Source organism: Lathamus discolor, chromosome 5 (assembly GCF_037157495.1).
Source record: "Lathamus discolor isolate bLatDis1 chromosome 5, bLatDis1.hap1, whole genome shotgun sequence".
Lineage (NCBI taxonomy): Eukaryota > Metazoa > Chordata > Aves > Psittaciformes > Psittacidae > Lathamus > Lathamus discolor.
The window spans coordinates 70,567,476-70,594,100 of NC_088888.1; the positions used below are offsets into that span (position 1 = coordinate 70,567,476).

Consider the following 26,625-nt stretch of genomic DNA (forward strand, 5'->3'; position numbering starts at 1 on the left):
TCTGTTCCCCTCAGAAGGGAGTCACCCACCACAATTACTCTTCCTTTCTTCTTTTCTTCATTAGGGGCTATAGTGACAGGACAAGGGTTAATGGGTTAAAACTTAAACAGGGAAAATTTAGATTGGATATAAGGAAAATATTCTTTACTGTTAGGGTGGTGAGGCACTGGAATGGGTTGCCCAGGGAAGCTCCATTCCTGGCAGTGGTCAAGGCCATGCTGGACAGAGCCTTGGGTATCTTAGTTTAATGTGAGGTGTCCCTGCCCATGGCAGGGGAGTTGGAAGTAGATGATCTTAAGGTCCTTTCCAACCCTAACTATTCTTTGATTCTATGATTTTATATATACCAGGACATACATATAGTATATATATTTTTTATATATATTAATATATATATTTTATATATATATAATATACATATTTAAACACTGAGGTAACCATTGGCTTCTAATTTAGAGCTGTATAAAACCTGTTTAACATTTAAAGATATTTAAAGGAAATTAATAAAGTCATTAAATGAACAGTAATATGATACATAGAGTAAATACTGGATATAAGAGAAACTGGTAAAATGCCTGGAAACTTGACAGAAAAGGAGAGGAAATTGTCATCAGGGCCTGTAATAACAGTATCTGAAGTTAGGTAGCTATATAACAAAATAAGTAAAAGTGTTTTCTGGGTAATCAATAGACAGAAATAGGTATGTTTAGGCACCAATTTACAGAACTTCTTGGGATGAAGTATCTTTTCTTCTCTAATTGAACAGGAAGCCTAAACAAGTAGCCTAGCCTAGATGCCCAAAATAGGCGAAAACTTTAATCCTAAGTGTAAAGGGTTGAGTGAACTGAAGAATGAAAGTCAAAGAGGTAAGATTGAATTGTGTCCTTCTAGTGTATTCATTTTAGGAGAAAAATAACTTTTGAAGATAAGTTTTTCTTGAATGAAAACTACAAACAATGATGGCAACAATAAACTGAGAAATGTTTGCACCTTTAAGTTTGTTTCCTGTGACAAATTACTATATAGAAGAAGAACCAGAGTTTTCTTCCACTTCTCTGAACACACGTAAAGTAATATTCAGTTTAAAAGTGTTAGGTGAGTGGGTCTTAAAAAAACCAAACAGTTACAGATCACCAATTATGAGAGGCTGAATCCACACAAAATGCCTTCAATGTGTCTATCTTAACCTTCTTATGCTCATCCTTTATTTCAGCTACACCAGCCCCTAGCCAAATTTTCTGGTGTGTTCCAAATGAGATGAGCAAATGACCATTTAAATGACTGCCTTCAAGAAATACCCTAGCTCTTCTAGGAGGAAAGTACATGGTTCCAGTACATAGCTATTACCTCTAAAATATCTCAAATGTTCCTTCAGCAAGACTGTGAAGAGACATTCATCATTATCTATTTCTCTTTGTTTCAACTCTAAATGCAACTTTCAAAAGAAATGTAAGCTTTCAAAGCCAGAAAGTAAGCTGAGTTTACTACAGCAATCTTTAGTAACCCAAAGAGCAACATTTCCAAATTTCCTCCCTCTTAAACGCCATTTTGACAATCAATAGCAGCCCTGGTTCCAAGTCCACTACAATACAAAGTGAACATTTGGTCCTCCCACCAAGGCATAGCTCTGACCTATACAAATTCTGTTCAACCACCAACTTAGCAGGGAATAGAAAGCACAATAATAAAGTCCTGGGATATTTTAGAATTGCCTGCATTAAAAGCTGCATTCACATGATGTTCATAGGGTTTCAGCAAAGCTTTCTGCTTGTTTTGCTCAATATATCTTAACTCAGTACATCTCCCACTCAGCTTACCCTGTCACCTTTCGTCCTTGACTAACTGGCAGTGAAAAGCTCTTGCAACTGATGTGAAAGAGCCTGCTTTTACCTCCAGCTGTTGCTCTTGTGTGCCTATCCAGGAACTGGACACATTCTCTACTGTAAAGTGCATAAGCATTTGCTGCACTTCCTCACAATCACCACCAGATAGGGAGAGTGGAAAGTTGGCACAGTGAACTAGCATTCTTGTAGTTCCTTTCATTGCACCACACTCAAAAAGATGAACATCCAGGAAGACACTAACAACAAGTTAAGCTCAACACACATGAGCTTTCTCATCTCCAAGTCAGTACAGAGCACTGTGTTAAAAGAATCACTTTTCCTACTAGTTATCAACTATTTTGTAAGCACTCTGGTCAAATATTATAGGAAAATATTCTTATTAGTCTTACCATAAACTAAACTTTAAGTATGTCATCCCACCCAGCCTCTTATTACTAAGGCTGAGCTCAACAAGAAAAAATTAAAATGCACCAAGCAACTTGTTTGGTAGTCATGTTAACTATTTAACAAACTTTCCCACCCAATTCAGAAACATGTCTGAAAAAAAACCCAAAAAAGAATGATGTATACTTACGGCTGAAAAAGAACACTACAACAATTTTGAAAGTGATTAAACATCTATTCTGTCTATCCAGCAAACTAATTGTTAAAGAACTGATCAATGACATCGCCAAGGTTTTCCTTAGCTATTTATCTCCATGCACTGAATTCTGAAAGTAACTAACACTACCTAACATTGTTTTACTGGCTTAGAAGAACAGAATTGTAATTTCAAATTTCTGCCTCCACAATTCCACAATTATGTTGCTTGAGATCTCTTTAAAATTATTTTTAAAATAGATAGGCATCTTCATTAAGTGCAGTGTTTTATTCAAATTCACTTCCCAAGTATATGCACTTCTATATTCACCCGTTTCATATCTTTTTCTTTACAGAAAATTGATCACACTTAAATCATGCATCAGAAAAACTATGAAGAAAGCAAACTAACACTTTTGAGATCTCGGATCAATTTCCTACACTGCTCAGGGAGCTCAGTTATGATATGACACTTCAAGACATTTTTACTTTATATGTAATTTTAAGCCTTTGAGAAATCTTACTGGCATCAATGGAACAGCTTAGTTGTGCATTCTTCCTAATTTGGGACCTAAGCCTATCATATATAGGTCACTCATACATATCCTATCCTGAGACTGTCTTATCTATTTGGACTTTAAGGTCTTTCAGGCCAAAATATTCTCCTTTGTAGTTCATACTAAAAATAACAACTCACTGTTTATGTAATAGAAATAAAGTGTTAACTTCATGTTCTAATCCTTCATTACATTAAGCAATATTATTTCCTCTTAGCTGTTTTCACCTATCACAACACAAAGGAAAATATTCAGAATGAATTAACAGGAATCAAACTACTACTTTGACAGATGATGATGTCCACATTGAGTATCAGCTATGTTCTAGATATGCAATGGTAATGTATCCTTATCCAAATAAGTAATTTAATATGTGAATGTTACTTTACCACATGTAAAAATGAGGCTTGTTCTTAACTAGGCATGTCATAGTTTGCTTTGTTTTCCTCCCAGTTTAAGCCTGTCTATCCTAAGTCAATCATCAGCCATGTCCTCTGGAGTCTTGCACACTGAAAAACATATCTATCAATACCAATGGCATGAAATGTGATTAAGAGGCTCATTACATGATTCTTCTCAAAAAGTTCTATACAAATTCCCAGAGAAAATGTCACATAGTGTCAGTCACTGATAACTGAGCCTGCTGTAATTCATCTGCTCAATGAAATCTGCCTAAATACTGTTTTTTAAGCATTTGCCAAGCAACTAAAATGAATCCTGTAAAATGAAAAGGTCAGATATCATTCACAGTTTAAAGAGAATATATAGTTATAGAAATAAGAAGAAATAAAAGAAAATCTCAGCAGCAAAACATGGTTTTATGCACATACTGAAGTCTCACATATAGTACTGTATGCAAAGAAAATTCCACAGAACCTTTCGTGTTTCTTTAGTACATCACAGTGTCAGACAGTGATATATGATTACAGAGTCCCTAAGAGCTTACCAAATCAATGATACACACAATGCATTTATTGCATTGCACTGTTAATACAAAAATATCATTCTTATTATATTTAGAAATAAGTAATTAAAACTGAAGTAAAGATCTAGCCTACAGTTTAGAGGGCTTAAGGGTGCAGGGCTTTTTTCTTTTCCTGTTTTGGGAAGTAACCCAGCAAGAACAAGGTAGTTTTCTTGGTTGTGAAAAGGCACAGAATATTCAGTCCCAGTCAAAATAAAAACAATATAAGCATTTGTTTCTAAGAAGTTGCCTTCTTGGTTAAACCTGCATCAAACCTTATTTATGTTTTGATAGTCAGCTTAATAGTCAGTGTAATGCGTCTTCCTCAAATTGCTGCTTAGATGCACAAACATAATTTATGACACAAAGAAAAAGGATACATTGTAGCACACTGCTAATGAGTTGCTGCCTCATCGCTAGAGACATATTCAAAAATAGTTGAAGTTGTGAAGTAGAAACTCAATAATCCCACAATTTTCATGTGCAACCCCATACCAGAATAATTAAAGAAAAAAAAGTAAGCTGCTACAGCCATAGTAACCTTATTAGTTCCAATATTTCAAAATAAGTCAGTCATCACAGGTGGTCCTGAATACTAAAATCATTGTTTTCATTGTGGCAGAAGCAAGAAAACAGAATTGTAAAAACAGTGCCATGCAAAGCACTGCATAAATCCCCACTAATGTACAATCTGTCCTAACAATAGTCACTCTTAAACAGGCCTGTCTTTTGGTATATAAAGGGAGCAGCACAACTAAAGCCACTTTTTTTTCCAGCATCTCCAGTCAAGCACAGAAAAGTATGAGTCACATTTGCAAATTTTGGCTTAAATTGGTTTAATGCTTCCCAGTGAATGCATAATCCTATTGTTCCTGTCCTATGATGATTTTAGCAAGTGATATCAAAAGCAAGCCCAAAATAAAACTGGAAAAAAAGTCAGCTCTAGAATTAGCATTTTAACTACCACAATACATTTCATTCAGGGAGGCAAAGCTCCTTGTGATTTACTTTTGCAGGGAAAAACCATGATCAAATCATTGACACCTTTAAGGAGCTTATTTTTAAAAGCATACTTAATATAGTACCATCAAGACATATTTCTTACTAACTAAATAATTGTTCAGCAAGGCTTAATCCAACAGAACTGGAGTAACATAATCTTAGTTATTATTATAATTAGCTTCTTAAGAAGCCATTTATAGTGTGATGTAAATGTCATTAGACACTAGCATCCAAACGTTCTAACCAACAGTAAACTATGTCAATTTTCTATTCTGCAGCTTAATTGTAAAAGCATACTTGTTATACGAGAATCCTACTGTTGAAATTTGAAATGGTTCATTTTATGAAGGTTTGAACTAGATACCCTTCATATCCTTTAAAAGGAATCCTATTTTACATTATTATTAGAAATCCTGCTTTCCAGTCAGAATATAGCATAATTTTGCTAAAGTAGTACCCATAATTCCCACTAACTTATTTATTAAATTGCTTCATACTAAGACCAAAGAGTAAAACCATCTCACTGACCATTTTTCTTCAGTTTTCCACATCCTTTTACTGATAATACAGTTAAACACTAACAATAAAGATACACAATCCATGGAGACATTCAAGACCAGGCTGGATGTGGTTCTGAGCAACCTGATCTAGTTAAAGATGGCCCTACTTATTACAGGGCCGACTGATGACCATTGCATGTCCCTTCCAACCCAAACTATTCTGTGTGATTCTGTGAATATGCTAAATAAAAGAAGGATGACTTGGCTAACCAAGCTTGTGTTAATATGGCAGTCATTTGTCACAGTAGCTTTCACCATCAACTGAGCTCTGTCCTCTGTTAGCTATCACTCTGTAAAATCATATCTTCATTTTATTTTCAGTAGTCTTTGGCTCTTCCTTCATCTCAAACAAACAAACCCCCTCCAAAGCAACAGACCATGATGACATCAATTTAATTATTCTCAAATTCTATAGTCTTGACACATATTCCTTCTCGGTTGAAATTTAACCAAGGTAAGATTCTTAGGTGGGAGGTTAGGTAAATCCTTGAGTGGCGGGTATGACAGCTTCTGAAAATGCATTTCACAAGGCACCCTAAGAGTCAGTAATATTAATTTCACATGGGCTTTGTGTACATTCGTTGACTATTTTTATAGCTGGTACCCTATGACCTTGGAAAGACAGGTTCTTTCAACAGTACCTGAGAATGCTCCACATGTCTAAGATGGTAAGTGATAATTTCATTTTTGCACACATACACACACAAACATAAAATTGTTCATACATTTTTGCAGTAGCTGCAGCCTCTTCGTAGCTGACATGGACAGTGGGATTGAGTGCACCCTCAGCAAGTTTGCCGATGACACCAAGCTGTGTGATTCGGTTGATATGCTGGAGGGAAGGGATGCCATCCAGAGGGACCTTGACATGCGTGTGAGGTGGGCTGATGCCAACCTTATGAAGTTCAACCATGACAAGTGCAAGGTCCTGCACCTGGGTCGGAGCAATCCCAGTCACAGCTACAGATTGGGCAAAGAGATTCAGAGCGGCCCTGCAGAGAAGGACTTGGGGGTGCTGGTCGATGAGAAAATCAACATGAGCCGGCTTCAGTGTGCGCTCGCAGCCCAGAAAGCCAACTGTATCCTGGGCTGCATCAAAAGGAGCGTGACTGGAGCACCTCCCATATGAAGACAGGCTGAGAAAGTTGGGGCTGTTCAGCTTGGAGAAGAGAAGGCTGCGTGGAGACCTCATAGCAGCCTTCCAGTACCTGAAGGGGGCCTATAGGGATGCTGGGGAGGGACTCTTCATCAGGGACTGTAGTGACAGGACAAGGGGTAATGGGTTAAAACTTAAACAGGGGAAGTTTAGATTGGATATAAGGAGGAAATTCTTTCCTGTTAGAGTGGTGAGACACTGGAATGGGTTGCCCAGGGATGTTGTGAGTACTCCATCCCTGGCGGTGTTCAAGGCCAGGTTGGATGAAGCCTTGGGTGGGATGGTTTAGTGTGAGGTGTCCCTGTCTATGGCAGGGGGGTTGGAACTAGATGATCTTGAGGTCCTTTCCAACCCTAACTATTCTATAATTCATTCACCACTTGCACAGTATATCATCCAGTAAGAGTGGATTGGGACTTAGAGAGGTTTTAGATGACTAAGTCTGAAAACAGGTTGACTTAGGAAGATTAACTCCTGCCAAATATAAGCAATCAGCAGCATTTTACAAAGCTGTTCAGGACAGTCAAATGTAGAGGTTCCACTTCTTAAATCCAACCTCTTACTAGATTAAGGTCTACAGTGACATGAATTAAACTAGCTAAAATCATATTTCAGTATATTAAAATGAAGTTGTGAACAGGGTGTGGAAATAATGGCACCGTTGACAAACAATTGAAAGATTTGTTTAAAGAAAAGTATTTTCTCTAAACTTCCAACCAGGATGATGTGCAATGCAAGAGGTGAAAGTATATGCATTGTGATGGGATTCTCCTTATAAAATTGAAGGGGAATTGAGGGAGCATCCAAAAGGAAGCCAGCAATTTCAGTAATGTTAAAATATCCTAACACCAGCTATATGTACAAAGCACCCCTGACCACAGCAGGGGGTTGGAACTAGATGATCTTTAAGGTCCCTTCCAACTCTAGCCATTCTATGATTCTATGATACGGATTGTGTTTTTAGCTCTTCAGCAGTCTTGCCTCTTTCTTTGGATACTTCTCAAGTTATGAAAATGGTATGTAGGTCCTAATCACTGACTCTGTAAGTGACATGCTGCTCAAATTATAGAATGGTTTGGGGTGAAAAAGACCTTTAGAGATCATCTAGTTCCAACCCCCTGCCATAGGCAGGGATACTTTCTACTAGACCAAGCTACTTGAAGCCCTGTAACAACCTGGCCTTGAACACTTCCAGGGTCGGATGGGGCCACTACAACTTCTCTGAGCAAACTGCTGCAATGCCTCAGCACACTCGTAGTAAAAAATTTCTTCCTAATATTTAATCTAAATCTCCCCTCTTTCAGGTTAAAGCCATTACACCTTTTCCTGTCACTACACACATGTTTTTGTAAAAAGTCCCTCTCCAGCTTTCTTGCAGGCCCTCTTTAGGTACTGGAAGGCTGTTGTAAGGTCTCCCTGGACCCTTCTCCAGGCTGAAGAAGCCCAACTCTCTCAGCCTGCCTTTATAGGAGAGGTGCTCCAGCCTCTGGTCATCTCCACGGCCTTCATCTGGACACACTCGCAACAGGTCCATGTCCTTATTATGCTGGGGGCCCCAGAGCTGCACACAGTACTCCAGGTGGGATCTCACGAGAATGATGTAGACGGGGAGAATCACCTCCCTCAATCCGCTGGTCACACTCCTTTGGTGCAGCCCAGCATACAGTTGGCTTTCTGGGCTGTGAGCGTACATTGCAAAGTCATGTTGAGCTTCTTGTTAACTAACACCTCCCAAGTCTTTCTCCTCAGGGCTGCACTCTAGTCTTTCTTCACCTAGCCTGTATTTGTGCCTGTAGCCTGTGCTTGTGTATTTGTGCCCGTAGCCTGTGCTTGTGTATTTGTGCCCAAATAATTCACTATGGTGCTTTCAGCTTCACTACACCCACAGATTAATAGCTTTAATTTCTCCTGGGGTTGTGTAGGAAGACACTGATGGAGACTGCAAAATACAGGAGTGTCTACTGCATCCAATGATATTCTACAATATAAGACTTCTTCAGCAGACTATAGGGACTGAGAAGAAAATAGACATGAAACAGTTCTCTACCACAAGAAATTGTCTTTCCATGGGCAGACACTTAGCAACACAGAAATTGCAGCTGAGTCCAACCCAGCTTCAAAACACTTTGTTTAGCAGCACTGCAAAATTGAACCAAGGTAGCCTGGAGCAAGCAAAGAAGATGGTAAAGAAAATTGGCAATTACCGCAACAGGGCTACATTGATTCCTTTCTATCCTGCTTTTAAACTGAGAAAAATATATCAACTAAATAGTAAGCAAACACCACATGTTTTTATAACACTAATTTGAGGCAATGAGATAGTCTCCTATGGCCTATCTCACTAACTGCAGGGTTGATTCTGCCATACTTACTCATGGTGCACTTACTGCATAAGGACTTCAAAAAAGAAAAAGAATAAAAATAATCAAGAGGATATCTCAGAGAGTAAGACACCGTTTTGTCTACCATCCAACACTGGCAGAACTGCAAATAATTCATTTACATTCAATGCGAATTGCAACAGAAACATATTCACTCCAACAGCATTACAACTGTTGGGAATTCAAAAATAGAATACCGAAGAGAGAAGATCTTGTAAATGGTTTTGCTAGCACCCACATTGCTGGGCTGTGGGAATTCTGTCTGCAGCAAAGGAAAATTGCTTCATAGACTCACAGAATAAAAACCCATTAATTGCAGAGATAAGGATGAACACAGTAAAATAACACAGATATACTTCCCTACTTTCTCCACTTTCAGAGAATATTATAATACTTATTTACAAAGGTTTACAACATTTGCTATCCATTTTTGTGTATACTTCAGATGTAATATTTGTCTAAAACTTTTTCACACAAGCCACCCCACACTTGCCCATGCTACATTGCTTCCAGTGATTCGATTAAACTTAGCAAAACCATTGACAGTGCCTACAATAAAAAAAAAATATTTTAAATGAGGGAATGCGTTGCTTTATTTACATTCAACTGTAACTGGATTACTGAATAATTAGTAACAAAATTCTAATTTGTGTTTAAACCTTTGTATTATGCTAGGAGTACAACTTTGAAAGAGAGAAAAAAATAGAGGCCTCTTCTTATTTTAGGCAAGTTTATGGGGTTTTTTCCCCCCTAATGAGAAGCAACAGCACCCAGTTCTCATTTCCCAACAAACAAAATTAAAATGATCCCAAGAAAAGTTTAGATATATAAGAAGCTAAAAATGGGGTATGAGCACCTTTCGGCATGAAAGTCTCAGTAATGACTTGATAATACTAGAGGACGAGTTAATTTGGACCAGTGGAAAGAAATATTTTTAAATGTTATCTGGAAAGACAATTTCTAAGTAGCAGCACTCCCAGGGTACAACAGCAAGGAAAATGCCATTTGTTTGGTATGTGTACATCAAGGGTAAAATACTGAAAACCAAAACCATGTTATACTGCAAAAGCAAAAGTAATTTTGATTTCTCAGAGCCAGGTCTTTAGATTTAACCCTAAGACGTGTTAGGGAGAGCCTTTTCCTCTTTATGATTCCTGTAAGACGACCTCGAAAGCTATTGCATCCTACAGCCTTTCATACCCCAGGGATTTCTTGCTAAACATTAGTTCTCTAACCTTATCAAGAAACATGATATATTGCAAATACAAACAATCAGCAGTGTTGTGTACACAAGAAGAAACTATCTGTTGAGAGGGAGGAAAGACAGCACAGAAAAAACCCTGACAAGAAATCACAAATCAACTATGCCAACTATAATAACAAAGTCTATATGCAAAATTTATATCTACTAGTTCATTTCAGAGAAGAAAAATTCTCCTAAGAAGAATCATTGGGGGGAGGGAAGGAAGAATATTATTGACATTTTATAATCTATTCCAGATTACATGGAAAATCTGCATCTTTTTGAGAAAGATCAAAACCCTGTGACTATAAACCCACTCAAATGAAAAATAAGGAAGAAGAAAGTTGTTCTGACTGGAAAACCAATGCATTTTGTACAAGAAAATCTTGAAGTTATATAATCACCTGCCAACACTGTAAATGCCTACTAATGAAGTCATGCAGTAACATTTCATTTTGCTCCCAGAGGGGAAAAAGGAAAAAGAATCTTTTAATTGGAAATGACTTAGCTTGAGAGAGTTATCACAATGCACACATACTCACTAACTCAACTGCCTTGTCTCACTGCAATAGACAGCATGTCGTATGAAAAAGTTCGCCTAAAACACTGCTTCCTGCTTAAAAAAGAATTCATAAGAATATCTATGTTTACTGTTCTTCATATGAATCTTTCAGGGCATGGAGCTAACTACTGCATTCCTTAGCTCATTTTGAAAGAAGAGTTCCTTCTGAAGAGAAAACAAATACAAACCCCTAATTTTCAGGGGGTTTCTACTCATGCAGTTTAACTGTATTTTTCGTGCAGTCTTTATATGCAATTTCCTAATGGATTTTTTGCTTACAGAAAAAAAACACAATATTTTTGTACAAATGTAATAAATTCTCAATTCAGGTGCTTTGCTTAGGATTTAAATTCCAATGTTGCTGCATAACTGAAACAAAAGACTAACTAGATCAACTGGAAGAAGGGACGGCCGGCTATTATCCAAGAATCTGGCCTTTAATATCTTGCTGAAGTTCAGGTCTGCATCTTGTCTTACTTAAGCAAATGAAAATTTTATTCTGGACTATAACCTCAAAGACAAATTGATAAGGCAAACTCTGTGACCTTCTCTGCTCTTCCACACAAAATGGCTCCGATTTCCTCAATCTGTGACATGACACATATTTAGTTACCCTTCTAGTGTTAACAAACTTTTCTTTGCAGTAAAAGAAAGAAAAGTGGTAATTTGAAGAAAAAAAAACAGTTCAAAAATGTTGCTCAGCTGACTGAACCAAACACAATTCCAGAAGTAGCGCTATCTAAATCAAAGTAGACAACGAACATGTAAAAAACCTTAAAAAGCTCTGTAGAAAGCAAATATCCAGTCTCATGTACAAGCTGTTCTACTGGCTAAAAAAGAGAAAACAAAAAAAAAAAAATCATTATTCATTCTGATGGAGGCCTGTGTAGAATTAAACATATTTCTGGAGCAGTCTGTGAAAGCATAAGAATTGGACAACAGCCTCTCCAGATAGGGCTGGTATACTAATCAAATCTTTGAGCTGCAGTAAGCACAAACTATGGTAGGTAAATTCTGCATGTCACACTGATGTATAGTGGTATCATCTTAGTTTTATTCAAGGCAACTCCAACATCTGATGTTCTCAGAATCTCATCTACTGCAGTGGGTGAGCTTACATCTCACAAAAATTAGTGAAAAGTAAGCTTTCCATGGCAGTTACTTCTTCATAAATGACTTCAAGGTTAGAAAACCTGCAAGGTTTGGCCAAAAATTCCCCCAAGAAAATCCAGGAAAAACTAAGAATAGAAATCATCTTATGTAATATTAGCAGCTAAATTTGAAACATGGGAGTCTGGTCTTTACAGCCAGTGGGGAAAGATCTGGCACTTCCAGATGGTCATTCATTTCATTCTAAATAAATCTTTTATCCTCCTTTATCATCCTCTGGAAATGCCCATTTCTCTTCACTGACTCTGAATGAAGCTGGGCATCATTCTCCTAAATCTTTGAAAATGAATACTCGGATAGCCCAAATTAGACAAAATCCCCCTAGATATAAAATCATTAATAATCTCAGTTTAAATACAAAACACTACTGCTTTTTAATCAACTCTTGCTTTTTCTACATTATTAGAATCAGGAACAAAGCATGTAGCAACTTTTTTTTGCTGTCTTCCTACAGAAGACAAATCTCATTTCACAATTTTCTAACAAGGCTTTTTGCCCATTAATAATAGAAGTGGTTTGGTAGATTTCAGAAAGCATGAGCTCCATATTTATAGCTGATATCTAAAGAATGCGTCCTACCAAATTATAACAATTTTGAGGCAGATCAAATTACCAAATGCTGCACTGATCATTCTCTCAGTATTTTTTTAATAGGAAAATATTTACTTAGCAATTAGCAATCTGATCTACTGTAAAACTGTTGGGTTTGTTTTTTTCTTTTCTGTAGGTCATTAAGATTTTAATTTGCAATAACTGTCCAGCAAATACCAAGTAACTCAATTGGAAATAACAAGATGAGTCACAGTGCCTCAAATCTTGAGATAATCAGTAAGTGACCAAGGTAGAAGCTGTCCTACTACACTACTTGAACAGTGGGTACAGCTGCCCACTTTATGATGTTTCCGTGCACAGGGTATGATGACCTCTTGAAGCAATATACATCACAGGTGCAGAGGAATTATATGACACCCTTATTAAAATATTTAAATGAAACCAGAACAGCAGCCCTGTAGTATATCTATCATCAACAAGTATATGGAGCACTTGCTAGAGCTAGAAAGCTTCCAAATCCCTCTCTGTGCACTGGGGTAAAAGGAAAACAGTGGTAAACAATCTGTGTTACAGCAGGCCAGCGCACCATGACAAAGCAACATTAGCAGCTATGGCAGTACAAAGTCAGCAGCATCAGAACACATAAGCATGCAGACGGGCTTGAAAAAACAGCAATCAATTGGCTCACCATCACCACAGTGAAAGTAACATCAAGGTTAATATTTCTGAAGTACACAGAATAAATTAACTCTCAATTCTAACTGAAAGAGAGAGGCAGAGCTGACAGTAAGATAAAAATTCTGCTCAGGTAATCAAGGATATAGAACAGTTGCCATACACTGTATTACTATTGTAACAAAACTAAAAGGTCACCATAAAGAAGTTTGCAGCAGGCAATTACAGTGCAGGCAAAATATTAAATAAACTTACTTTGTTAGAGAAAACAGACCTTTAAATTAATTTCAGCTTTAGTCTCTGAATAGCAATAGGATGACTCATGCTTAGAAACACCAGTCAACTGAAGAGCTATAGACAGTCCAACATTTTGCACTGGTGCATTATAATGAATGTTAGTACAATTGCTTCATATACAGAATATTCTTCCTATTAGAAACCTCAATTCTCCAGTTACCTCAATTTTAGCACCTGGGTTCAATATTCCATGCTAAGTGTTTGAATTAGATTTCCCATGGAATATTTTAATCTTCACATTTCAGAAATGCTTGTTTCTGAAAATAAGTTTTACTACCCTTAAGAAACTACTGTGCCCCCCTTGTTGAGAGTATCCATTTATATCCGTGCAAAAAATCCACTTTTGAGCTTGCTCAGATTGCATTTATTAACCTTTAAACTCCCTCTGCCCATTCTTCCATGCTCTACTTGCAACCATCTCAAATGTCTGTGTTCTAAAAAAAAAAAAAAAATAATAATAATAATAAAATCATAGAATAGTTAAGGTTGGAAAGGACCTTAAGATCATATAGTTCCAATCCCACTGCCACACGCAAGGACACCTCACACTAGACCATGTTGCCCAAGGCTCTGAAAATCTTCCACTTTCTGACTTTACTAGGGCATAAGATTCACATGCAGAAGTGTACTGCCTATCTCTATTAAGTGATGGAAGAAGACTAATCATAAATAATAATAAAAAACCCTTAATAATCTTAACATCTCTTTCCTATGAATGCATGTGGATATTTGAAGTCGTGTATTTTACTGAATGTGCAACAGTCCTGACTTTTCCATAGGCTCAAATTTAAAGCTTGTTCAGTATGGTATCTATACAATCCCTGCCCTGCCCCTCCTAGATAATTTTAATATCATTATAATAAAAGAAAAAAATAATAATAATACACTTTTGCACTTACTCGGAAGTAGTCACTGCAGGCTGCCAGGACTGCTTTATGTGCGTGGAATTTCTGTTCTTCAGCAATAAGGGTGATATCGCAAAGTATGCCATCACTTCTTTGTTGGTTCAGGGCTGCCAGAACAGCATCGTTGTGGGAGCTGGACTGACAAAGCCTCTGACCTGTCAGCATTTCCTGAACACTGAGAGGCAAAAAGAGAAAGAGTTCGTCAAAAAAAAAAAAAAAAAAAAAAAAAAAAGGAAATAAGCAGGCTCTGTCTTAGAAAAAGTTCCTCAATATTTCTGACAAGACTGTTTGATAATTCTTGGAATGGAAAAAAAATCATGATCCCTGTCAGGCAAAAAACGTTATATGGTATAGACATAACAAGAAAAGCTCAGTAAAACAAAGTATTATGAAACCCGACTATATACTTGAATTTAAAAATCTCAACTGTTATGATTTTCATTTGGAAGCCAGCTGGACTCATAGGATTAATTCAGAATAATTTTAGAATTAAGTGAGAAGAATAAGGGGCCTAAGTGCCAATGGACTGACAGAAAACTTAAACTGATTCATTAGTGGAAAGCTATATATATATATATATATATACATATATGTCATACTGGTCCTACTAAAAAGGATGTTAGATGGCCTGCTCAGGTCTGATACACTTCATTACTGATTTCAGGTCATTCACGTTTATGAAGTGTTGTGGGGTTTTTCCTGTTTGTTTGTTTTATGTTGGGGAAGGGATGTGTGCTTGTTTTTAAAATGCTAAGGCTTACCACCTCTGAATATGTATGAATACAAATTTCCATGTCATCCAGCCTAAGACTGTCTGATTGCAGTTTCTTATTCTACAGCAGAAAAGACAATATAACTGTTGATGCAAAGAGAAACAAATCAAACAAACCTGCAAATCTTCTTTGGTACAACACAATGCAGTTTATTTGAAGTCCGTGAGACTAAAGCAACTTTTATTACCCAAGAATCTAGGTTTTCACTAAAGGTGAGTTTCAAGAGAGTGATTCCCAAGTAAATCAAAATTATTTTTTTTTTTTTTTTTATTAAGAGGTAAATAAGCTATTGTCTTTCCACTACACTCATGTAACTCACTCTGCATACATGCTATACAGCAGCTGTGTGGCTGCTATATTCTCCTTTTCCAGCAACACACACTGTCTGTACTGCCTATCCCACTCCTGCACCTTGGGCATCTGTAAACTAATGCAGACCTGCCTTGCAGATTGTTTGCCCTAATCCAAATTAATCTTTAACAAAAACCCAAGGACTAAGACATTACTTCTAGAAAAAGGAAGGCCAAAGTGGAAATACAGAGGAAAAACATGTATCTGAATTTCACCCCTCTCCAATAGTTTAGGTTCCACACATGGACAAACCCTACATACATTTCAAACTGATGGATTCAAATGATTCATTTTCCTTCTGCTGTTCTGTTTGTGGAACAGCACTGATATTCTAAATGACAATTATCAATAAATGTATCTTGTTAAAATACAAGGGAATTATTTCTAACAATTATATCTGTAATTTCTATAGCAAAGTGACTAAATCAAATTGGCACAAGTATAAAAAGCTAGGTATAGCTAGAGATGGCATCTCTTTATTTCTGTTTTTGTTAGCCCCTCACCCAGTGTTGTGAACCAAGACCCACATTCCTACACTGCTTTTTTCATCATCATTCAGAGGTCAAAATCCTTTTCCACAAGAAAAGAACAATTTCACTCCACAGAAAACAGATGAGAGGGACAAGGTACTAGGGCAATTTTTGTGGGGAAATTTTATATACACGAAGACATGAATATATCCTTACACACACACACACAAAATCAGGCGTCTCTGGTTTTAAATTTAAATCTATCATAATCGTTCTTTCAATTCAATGACCAAAGCAGAAAATCAATTTTCTGTAACCCTTTCATTAACAACATAAAAAGAATGTATACATACGCAAGGCAATTTAACTTTAATTTATGAATGAGAAGTCATTGACTCATAACATGGCCACCTTGTAGTGATAGTTAGCTGGTAAACCTGACAGCTATCAAATGCAAGGAATTCCTGATTCTCTTCTGCTGCAGAAACATAGCAGGGAAAGCAGAACACAACTGGAATGATATGATGTCCCATTAATATCATCAGGTAGGTGTCTGAGCTCCCATATCAGCCCGTGAGTGTTAACTACTAAGTAAAACAGCAGCATATCAGACTAGTGCAAGGTTCTGCAGAAAAAAAACTAGACTGATAAATTCTGCCTGAAAGTGCTCTCAAAAACTAATTAAACTATAAATAACAAATTATCTGATGACACAATGGACAACGCAAATCAATTAGAAAGGCTACAGTGGCAAGTACATGTATATGAATATGATTCTTTAAGAGGGAAAGAGAATGGGAGATTCTGGAAGGCAGGAATATGAGTTTGGAAAGAATGCTTTGGAGCCATTTCAAAGAACTGAAAGAGTAATATATGTCCTAAGTAGTTGAACACTATACACACAAATGATCACGAGCCACCAATTCAGGTGCATGAATGCAAAATGCCAGTTGCTACCACAATAAAAAATTCCAAGCATAGACAAAGGCATAAAGAAGATAACATATGAAGAGACTATGGCTCCCACATCAGTCCCGGGCATGCTTCCTTTTGCTAGAGATAAGTGGTAAAAAGAAAGGAATATTTTGCAGATTATAACATAGGTATGTATTTAATAATGTGAATTCCTATCTAATGAACAAAATCATTAGTTCCACATTTCTACTTTCCGTTACCTGATTTAGTAAACATTATCCTACATGTGAACAACTTCTTACATGCTACCAAGTACTATACCTCAGGCACCTCTCAGATGGCATCTTTCAGTTTTGCTCTTCTGAATAACAAAGTTTATAATCCTGCAGGGAAAGCAGCAAGCATTCCAGCTAGAAAGAGAGAAAGGAAAGGCACATTAAAACTCAAAGCATACACAGCCTCAGCCTTACAAATCAATACTTTTCAGGATGTATAATTCAAAAGCAACTTTTTTCAGAAAAACATGCCATATAGATTAAATGAAATTTTATTGGATAGATTGAGCACAGTCTGAAAGTGGCCTTTCCCCTAGTCTTTTCTAGAAATTCACACCCTACCATCTGAACTTCCTGCACCTACTGCCCTAGAGGCATGTCTCCTGTCTTCAAACTCTGGGACACATATTATTTCAAGAAAGTAGAAAAGTGGTGAGGAAGGAAATATCTTCCCCAAAATCCTTCAATTTGAAGAGTCAGCCAGAAGCATCTATAGGTGTTTGCTTGCCTCCCAGAATAACATACAACTATAAAGATCTTACATCTCTTGCAGTGTAATCTCGCAGGCCTCTCTAGGGTCTAGGAGGTTTGCCATACACCTGAACTCATGCTTTGACTATATTAATTTATCCTGAAAACACAATTTAGTAGTGGAGAGGGGATATGTTTACTGTGTACTCCAAAAGGCAGCTCTTACTTCCTCAGAGCAACACTCTCAAATGACTAATCTGTGCTACGACCAAGTACTTCTTAACCTGGGTGAAGGGGAATGAAGCTGGCAAAGAGTCTAGAGCACAAGTCCTACAAGGAGCGGCTGAGGAAACTGGGGTTGTTTAGCCTGGATAAAAGGAGACTCTGGGGAGATCTCATCACTTTATACAACTACCTGAAAGGAGGTTTGTAGTGAGTGCTGTGTTGGCCTCTTCTCCCACGTAACAAGCAATAGAACAAGAGAACATGGTCCCACGTTGCACCAGGGAAGGTTTAGATTGGATATTAGGAAAAATTTCTTCACCAAAAGGGTTGTCAATCATTGGAACAGGTTACCCAGGGAAGCATTAGAGTCACCACCCCTGGAGGTATTTAAAAGCCGTGTAGATGTGTTGCTTAGGGATATGGTTTAGTGATGAACTTGGCAGTGCTAGATAAACAGCTGGACTTGGTTATCTTAAAGGTCATTTCCAACCTATGTTATTCTATTACTCTATGAACAAACCTTCTGGCAAATACAAACAGTCCAGTACATACAAGCGATATTATCAGACTTATAAACTCTACAGCTTTTTTTAAAAGGCAAAATATTTAAGTCACCACATAAATTAATCCATGCTGCTTAATGACTACTGAAAGTTACTTTGTAACAAAAAGGATAAAGGCTATTGTAACAAAAAATTGTTCCCCAAAAGTTGCCATACAATTACAGGTCTTACACCAATTTCCCAATACCTGAATAAGGTGACACTGCTGGTTGCCAGTGTTTCCCAGTAAAAGTAGTCATATTTACTACAAGGGTTTTTTTCTGCTTTCCAATTAACATTATGCCCTATTCCAAGTGCTATCAGAGGCTTCCACCAAGATCAATACTGAAACACCACAAACATCCCTTTGTAGTGTTACTAATTAAAGTGCAAATAATCCAGTTCTTTGCTTGTATTAGTTTGTTGATAATTTTCCCTGTGAATCTTACATTGACTGGCAGTTTTACTTTGAAAGCCCAATTTCTAATACTTTGAAAGCGCTAATTTAATGGAGACTCTGCAACAGATATATGAAGGCAGAATTAAGCCCTTAGTTGGTAGCCAGTAAACAAACAAACGAATGACCTGCAAGAAAGGCCAATTAATCCTTTTCTTATTCCCCTCAATTACAATTCATTCTATAGAGAAAACTACAGCTTTTACTCGCCAGAGAGGCACTGTGACATGTACCTTTTGGCAAGTGCTGTCACCTGCACCACCGCAGTGGAAGGACCACACAAGAGTTTTAATTTTGGAGTCTGGTAACATTGTTTAGCTGATTGTCTAGGAACACAACAGAAGGAACACTCTTAAGAATTCCTTGTAGACTTCAAGTCCTTATTCTAAACCACAGAAGGAGCAACGGCCACTCAGTTCATATACAATTGTGTGTTTAGCTATATAAAATGCAGTTTTTCTCCATCTCATTCTCAAAAAGAGCAATCCCTAAAATTTCAACCCAGAACAGGTACCTGGCATAGAAAGCTACAATCTCAACAGCTGAAGTGTCCAAAGAAATAAGCTTTTGAAGACAGGGTTGTGTGTCAAATTATTAACTGATGTAACAGCCCGCACAGCCAACACATGGCATTTCAACTCCATACATCATGTATAAAAGAAAAAGTAGATTTTAATGGAATAGTCAACAGAAAGGTATACTGCTTTCTTTGGCTGCTTATTTAAACCATATGTGGATCATTTAATGTAATACTTCATTTCATTGAGTTACAATTCAACAAAATTTGAAGAATGGAGATGTTTCCTATTTTCCTCCCTTTTCCAAAAAGGCCATAATGCTGAGCAAGGTGGTGAGGTCATTTAGAACTCATGTTGATGATTCAGCTGGATGCTCAGCAAACTGGCATGAAGAGCTTCCCAGTGATGGTTTCAGAACATTTCACTCTCACCATCACCTTAATTTCTAGTTATATTGAGACACTTCACTTCACTCTTCCAGAGACAGAAAAACACAGCATAATAAGTAAGTGGCCCTGCTGTGGGCAACTAACAAAGCAAATATTTCCTGATCAATGCACCTGCTATGTATACACTCATGTGATCTATGCAACATCCCAGTCATCAAAGCAAGGGGCTTTTTTTGGTTCTAACTTTGCAATTGTCAGTACCAAAAGGGGAAACTCAGCAGTTAAGTTGACTTACATAAACAAAAGTTTTAACTAGGTCCTTAAATAGCGCAAGTCTTGCGCTAGAACTGCTAATACAGAACTAACGTGTAACTATTACACCACTACAACATCCATATGAATTCCAGTGCTGCCCATACTGGCACAAAGGATTCTAGAGCAAAAATTCACACCACAGCTGTGAATATGGACATCCAAATAAAAGGTTTGAACTCTGTTGTTTGGAGAGACAGTGGCCAGAAGCAACTCTCCTCAGATATGCAGAATTCCTTGTATCATAAAACAACGCATTACAAACAGAAACCAGAAATATACCCAAAGAGGTGCCCAAATATTGAGATAAATCAAATGAGAACTTTTACAATAATCAAGTCTATGCAGATATACTTATCAGACATTCTGATTAAATATAACATATATATATTTATACAAAATACCTGCATAAGAATAAAGATCATAGCACATTGGTTTATTAGCCAGTCTCCCAGTCTAAAGCAATCCACCTTGATGTCACATCTGAACGAAGGTACTTTTTTCAGCCTCAGGGATCAGAACTTAACATTTTCTGAAGAATGAAGGAAAAATGGCCATTCTTCTCCTAGGAATGCAAGTTTCAGAATAGGAAAAAATCTCTTAGATGCCTTCAAACAGCTTGATAGCATTTTCAAGGGGGCTTTCATCAGGGTCTGCAAAACATGTCTAGGATACACTGCCTTTTTTCCACATTGTTGGACTTGTTCTTCTGCCACCCTGCAATCACACACAAGGGTACGTCAAAACATGGGCCTGACTGGGCCCTTGAGTGAAGACAGGCTACTAAGGGCTTTCTCTCTATTTTTGTCCCTCTCATGATCCAGAGTCAACACCACTAGAAGTACAGCTCGATAAACTGTTAAGCTTCTCAACCAAATCATCAGGAATTTCAGCAGGCCAACCTCCTCCCTACTCATCATGGCACAGCGGAAGCAAGTATTTTCATAATGGTAAACTCTCCTGCAAACAGCAGAGCCCAATTCACATTTTTATAAACAGGAGCAGGAAACTTTAATCAATTCTTTTTCCTCATCTTCTCCAATCTGCCTATTTTTTAAGTCAAGAAATGTCCAACACTCCTGATACTGCTGGCTGCAGTTAGGAAATACTACACCACCCCAAGACTAGTCGGGAAGAAATTCGAGCTTTCTCTGACCATTTCAAGAGGTCCAAACTCTCTAGCCCACAAAAAAACCCCAAGCAGCAGTGAAAACAAACAGGAGAAGGGCCAAAACAAGGGAAATAACTAAGGCCTAGTCTTAAAAGTATTAATTAAACAGTCCTATACTCAACTCAATGTTTTACCCAGACAAATCAAGCTTTCTTAAGTTCTGCCATACATCCTGTCTCCTCCCCAGTGCCAGTGCAGCATGCCTCACTTTTTATTAAGTCTACATCACATTATACAAGAGTACTATAACTTTATAACAGCATCTTAATAATTTAGTCTATACTGCACTGATTTTGTTTAGCCATATAGAATTACTTTATGCAACTCAAACTTTTTAATAATTGGAAATTCTCATGTATTTATTTCTCCTTGTAAAAAAAGACAGGCACTTTGACCTGTTGCCTGGATGCACTGAGTCTGACAGCTCCAAAATTGTGTGTACTAAGAGCTCTTCTGTTTCAGATAGCTGGATCTCTCTTCTTTATGTAAACTGTCTGATATACAAGGAAACTCTTTGCATTAGAAAGTTTAAGACATTCTATTGTCTATTTAACTCCTTTAAGTAATTAAATTGGTTTAAAAGATTAGTTTATAAATTTAAAGATAAGACTTATAGTTTGAATGGAAAACTTTAATTCCACCTAAATCCTTTTGTTCTAGTGAAACACTCCATTACACTGGAGATTAACAGCAAAAATATAGGCCAAACAGAAAACACTTTCTAGATCTTAGGTTTGATATACATGCTAAGTTTGCCATTAAAATATTTATTTTACATATTTCTTTGAGACACAAATAATGAAGATCACTAACCACTGATCCTATTTTATAACTTTAATTTTCTTGTTTCATTAATTTGTTCACATCCTAGAAAATTACAAAAATGAAAAATCTGAAAGATTTAGTTGTTGCTGAAAGAATATAACAATGATTTGGTGGAACATGTGGGGAGATCAGTATTTTTTCATGAAAACACAGCAGTGTTCAGGGCCACACTGGACAGAGCCTTGGGCAACATGGTCTAGTATGAGGCACCCCTGCCCACAGTGGGGGGGGGTTGGAACTAGATGATCTTAAGGTCCTTTCCAACCCTAACCATTCTATGATTTCAAAGATAAGTGATTCTAAAGAAATCACACTGTCCATGAAAATGATCAGGTCCATCTAACATATTAAACCACGGTTTGTTCTGTGGCAGCCTCACAAAGTGCCAGTCTTTCTATATATTTTTTTAGTCTTACCATGCAGCAGAGTAAAAAGTAGGGTTTTTACTCTCCGAGGAAATCTTGGAACAGTGTGCCACTCTGCTGCATCCATCGTATACTGTTAGGCTACGCTGCTTCTCCAAATTAGCAGTGTAGCTCAAGAACTGTTTGTTCAAACATTATTAAAACAGTATGTAAGCAAGCAGTATTTCATCCTTTAATTTAGTTGATTGCAATATTGGTTTGGAAATACTAGACAAAGCAGTTTCTTTCCAAAAAGCATTTACTGGCAGAATGGATGTGTCCTTTTTCAGAGAAAGCTCTCATTCATTTAAATTAATCTCGAGGAGCCAATACCACATTCAAGGTTTACACAGAATCCATCTGAGGCACTGAGAGAATTTCAGTTACACTTTTAATCTTCCCACCCCCCACCCCCCACCCCCATCTTCTAGAAATGAATTGCAGGAAAGAAAGTTCTTGAAACTACAAGCCAACAGAAAATGGATTAGATTAAGGTAGGGAAGGGAACTGGAAATCAAAACAAAACTCATTTAGTCTACTTCATTGCAGAAAATAAACTTGAATGCCACAAAATTCACTATTTATCCCCCAATAAGCTTTTTTTTTCCTAGCTCATATTTGCAATTTTAAATAGGGACTTAACTCATAGCCCAGACTATCACAGGGCTGATTCTGTGCGTAAACAGGCCCTGTATTTCAGATTTGGTGCCTCAGACACGTTTCTTCCCCTCTAATCATGCTTGCTTTGTCTTTAAAGCTAGTAAATTAAAAAACTATTCATAATGGAAATGTCTATTAATAATAACCTGAAAATATATCTTTTCTACATAATTCAAGTTTACATAAAATAAGTATCACTTTGACAGTTTCATCAACAATTTTCATATTTCCTTTATGCAAATAAGAACCGAGCTACAATCACCCTCAATATAAACTCACCGAACATAAGCATTACTTTTTATCATAAATCAGAAATGAAGCAATTTGAAAAATCCTGATTTTAAATGTGTTCCTACTGCAAAAATAATGTTTTTAAACAATAATAAAAATGTTTTAAATAAGAAATTAATTCTGTCCTCTTTACTAAGGTGATTACATCCTAGGCAGCAGTTACTAACCTGTCCCTCATCTCAAAATGTTCACTCCTTGCCTATGTCCTGAGCCCCACATTGGGTTTAGAGGAAAGCGGGATGTCTATTGACTATCTAGAAGTCAGAAAATTCTGTTTTAACAGAGTTGTACAGATCACTTAATCATTGGTCATTAGCTATCACAGTTTACGGAGGAGGATCCTCTTCTGCCTTGGCTGGGCTGCTCTTTCCATCCACATGCTTTCTTCTCATCTGCCTCTAGTTCTAAGTAACACACTGTGCTGCTGTGTGAGAAGTGAGACTCTGCCCTTCCCCGGAATTTGGAAAAGACAAATTGCAATTTGAGAGAAATCAAAGTGAAACACAGGCAGCTACCAGTTCAGGGTGTTCAGCTTAATACAATATTCAAGAGATACTCAAAGATTACTACAAAGAAGACAAAGACTCCCTTTTTACAAAGAGTCACATGGAAAAAGATGAGGGTAACAGGTACAAGTTACTCCTGGGGAAATTCCAATTGGACACAGGAGGCAAATTTTTCACAATGAGAACAATCTGCCATTGGAATAATGCCCCCAGGGAACGGGTAGATTCCCCAATGTTGGGCACTTAAGATTCAGCTGGACAGGGTGCTGGGACACCTAGTCTAGGTCATACTTTGTCTAGAAAGCTTGGATCAGATGATCCCTGAGGTCCCTTCCAAGCTGGCATACTATAATTCTATGATGTTTTCGTAAACAGACAAGATCCTTTCTTGCAATCATAGCCAGCATCAGAACCCTTTTAAAAGAAAGGTCATAAAATTACACAGCAAATTATACCTTTTCCCCCACCAAAGAGCGTAACTGTGAAATTTTGCAACACAAAATTTGAGCCCAATATCTTTCAGACAGCTCACTGAGGTCCACACAGCTATCATACAAAAACCTTCATTGCAACCAGATTTGACACCACTGCTCTTCTGACGATTCATATTTGGAGTGAGGTAGGAGAGCAGGTTATCAAAAAACCTTTAAGTGGAAGAAAGCAGGTACTGCTTTGCTCCTCACAACATCTCCTGCTGCTTCAGACCCATTCACACAGTGACAGAAAAACTGGCTTGCCTTTCTGGGAAGATCTACGTTATTCATCTCCTATTAAACAATGCTATGAGAAAGTTAGGGAACTGGGGAGTCCTTTACAGTAGTACAGAGAAGACTTTTACCCAGTTAATCACAAATAAGGTTGCTGATCATCTATTTACCATTAAACTTCACAGAATGTCACTGTATTATTTCAGTATTACTCCTCTAGTGTGTGAAAAGCCCTCCAATTTCTCCTCATTTTTTTTTTTTTAGAGTTGAGAAAGCCACTCATTTATCTCTTTCCACATTACTTAAAACAATCTTACCTATAAAAAAAATTATTTTAAATTATCAATTTTAACACCCATTCGAACCAGCTAGCCAAACCCTGAGGCTGCTCAGAGAAGCTATGGCTGCTCCGTCCCTGGAAGTGTTTAAGGCCATGTTGGACGGGGCTTTGAGCAACCTGGTCTAGTGGAAGGTGTCACTGCCCATGACAGGGTGGTTGGAAACAGATGATCCTTAATGTCTCTTCCAACCATTCTATGATTTAAGATTTTAATCTCATTCCACATATGTAGCTTTTAATTATCCTTCTAAACTGTCTCAGTTTTCAGTAACCATTAAAACTTGTTGATATGTAACATTTCACACTAGATGTGATTTTTTTTTTCCATGAGTACAGATAATGTATAATTCAGTTAGCAATATTTCATTTAGATATGTTTATTAATGTTCTTAGTTCTGACTCTTCAGTTACGTTGGAAAACAGTGAATCAACATTACTTTCATTACATTTGCAGTTTGCCAAACTAGACTAGACAGAAACTATGAAAATTCATATGCAAAAAAATTGTTAACAAGACTAGAAATACTCAGTATATAAAGAATTCAAGAGATTTTGCATTTTCAAGTAGCTATCTTCAATTAGTTATCTTCTTTCCCTCAAGGCTCTCTTTTTCAAATTATGCAGTTTAAGTACTGAAAACCAATTTCACTTGTTCCATGCTTCCCCATTAGAAAGAACATCATAAACCAGGTGCAAAAATGAACTGAAGGGATCATAAGCATCATGTTACTCTTTCCTATAGGAAAGCAAAATTTCAAACCAACTAGATAGGTCGTGACATAAGGCACTTGTATTCTGTTAAGTGTTATTTTCCCTTTGACAACTTCAAATATCTGGTTTAAATTTGGTCTTTATTTAAAAAGAAAACGCAACATTTAAAACTATCAGCAGTACACTACATCCATTTCCTTCCAGAATGACTTCATAGCAGATCTTGAAGGAGACTGTCACAGACACAGGGACAGACCATTAAGATTTACCCATGGCAATTTTTGTCCTAGTTTAGATCCTTATTCGTAGGAGCTTTTTGTTTTATCTTTAAAGTACTCTAGGTTTTGTAAGTCAGAATAAATCATCATTTCAAGCTATAATTCACCTTCTCTGGGTAAAAGTCGCTTCAGAGAAAGGGATATATGAGCTTATTGTTTACACAAAATAAAAAAACTAGAAGATAATGCTGTCCTTTCTCATATTAATTTGTCAAAAGGGAAACCGCTAAAAAGAAAGTTTGACTGCAAACTTGCTCTTCTGAGCACTTCTCCCCCTTACCTGGAAGACACTACTTTTTCCCGTTTTTGTTGAGACCTTTGAAGATTGAAAGATTTTCTTCATTCCATACAAAAACATTCAAGAACATCACAAGTGTGAGGAAAACTGCCACTTCCCACTGCTGTTAGTGAAATTATAGCTCAACCACAAGCTTCTCATCTAATGTAGTGCCTTAATATAGTGACTTTCAAGGGAAAGCATTCATAGTAGTGAAAGAAATACCTTAGATTTACCAAACATAATACCAATGAAGTAAAAAAAAATTGAAAACCTAGATTGTTTGGAAAAATAGGAGTCAGTCAAAAGA

At 37.1% G+C, this 26,625-nt stretch overlaps 1 protein-coding gene across 5 annotated transcripts in view; it reads right to left on the minus strand.

Annotated features, from left to right (window-relative positions):
* Positions 1-26,625, minus strand: part of KLHL32 (kelch like family member 32) — a 129,233-nt gene that overhangs the window by 83,170 nt on the left and 19,438 nt on the right. For 3 of the 5 annotated variants that reach the window (XM_065681195.1, XM_065681196.1, XM_065681199.1), the window contains exons 2-3: positions 17,278-17,366; positions 14,442-14,622 (exon numbers count right to left, since the gene is read on the minus strand). In XM_065681195.1, coding sequence (XP_065537267.1) covers positions 14,442-14,622; positions 17,278-17,300 — 204 coding nt within the window. In that variant the 5' untranslated portion in view covers positions 17,301-17,366. Of the gene's footprint in view, positions 1-13,258; positions 13,437-14,441; positions 14,623-17,277; positions 17,367-20,549; positions 20,698-26,625 lie in introns of those variants that run through there. The other 2 variants (XM_065681197.1, XM_065681198.1) reach the window with 2 other exon arrangements.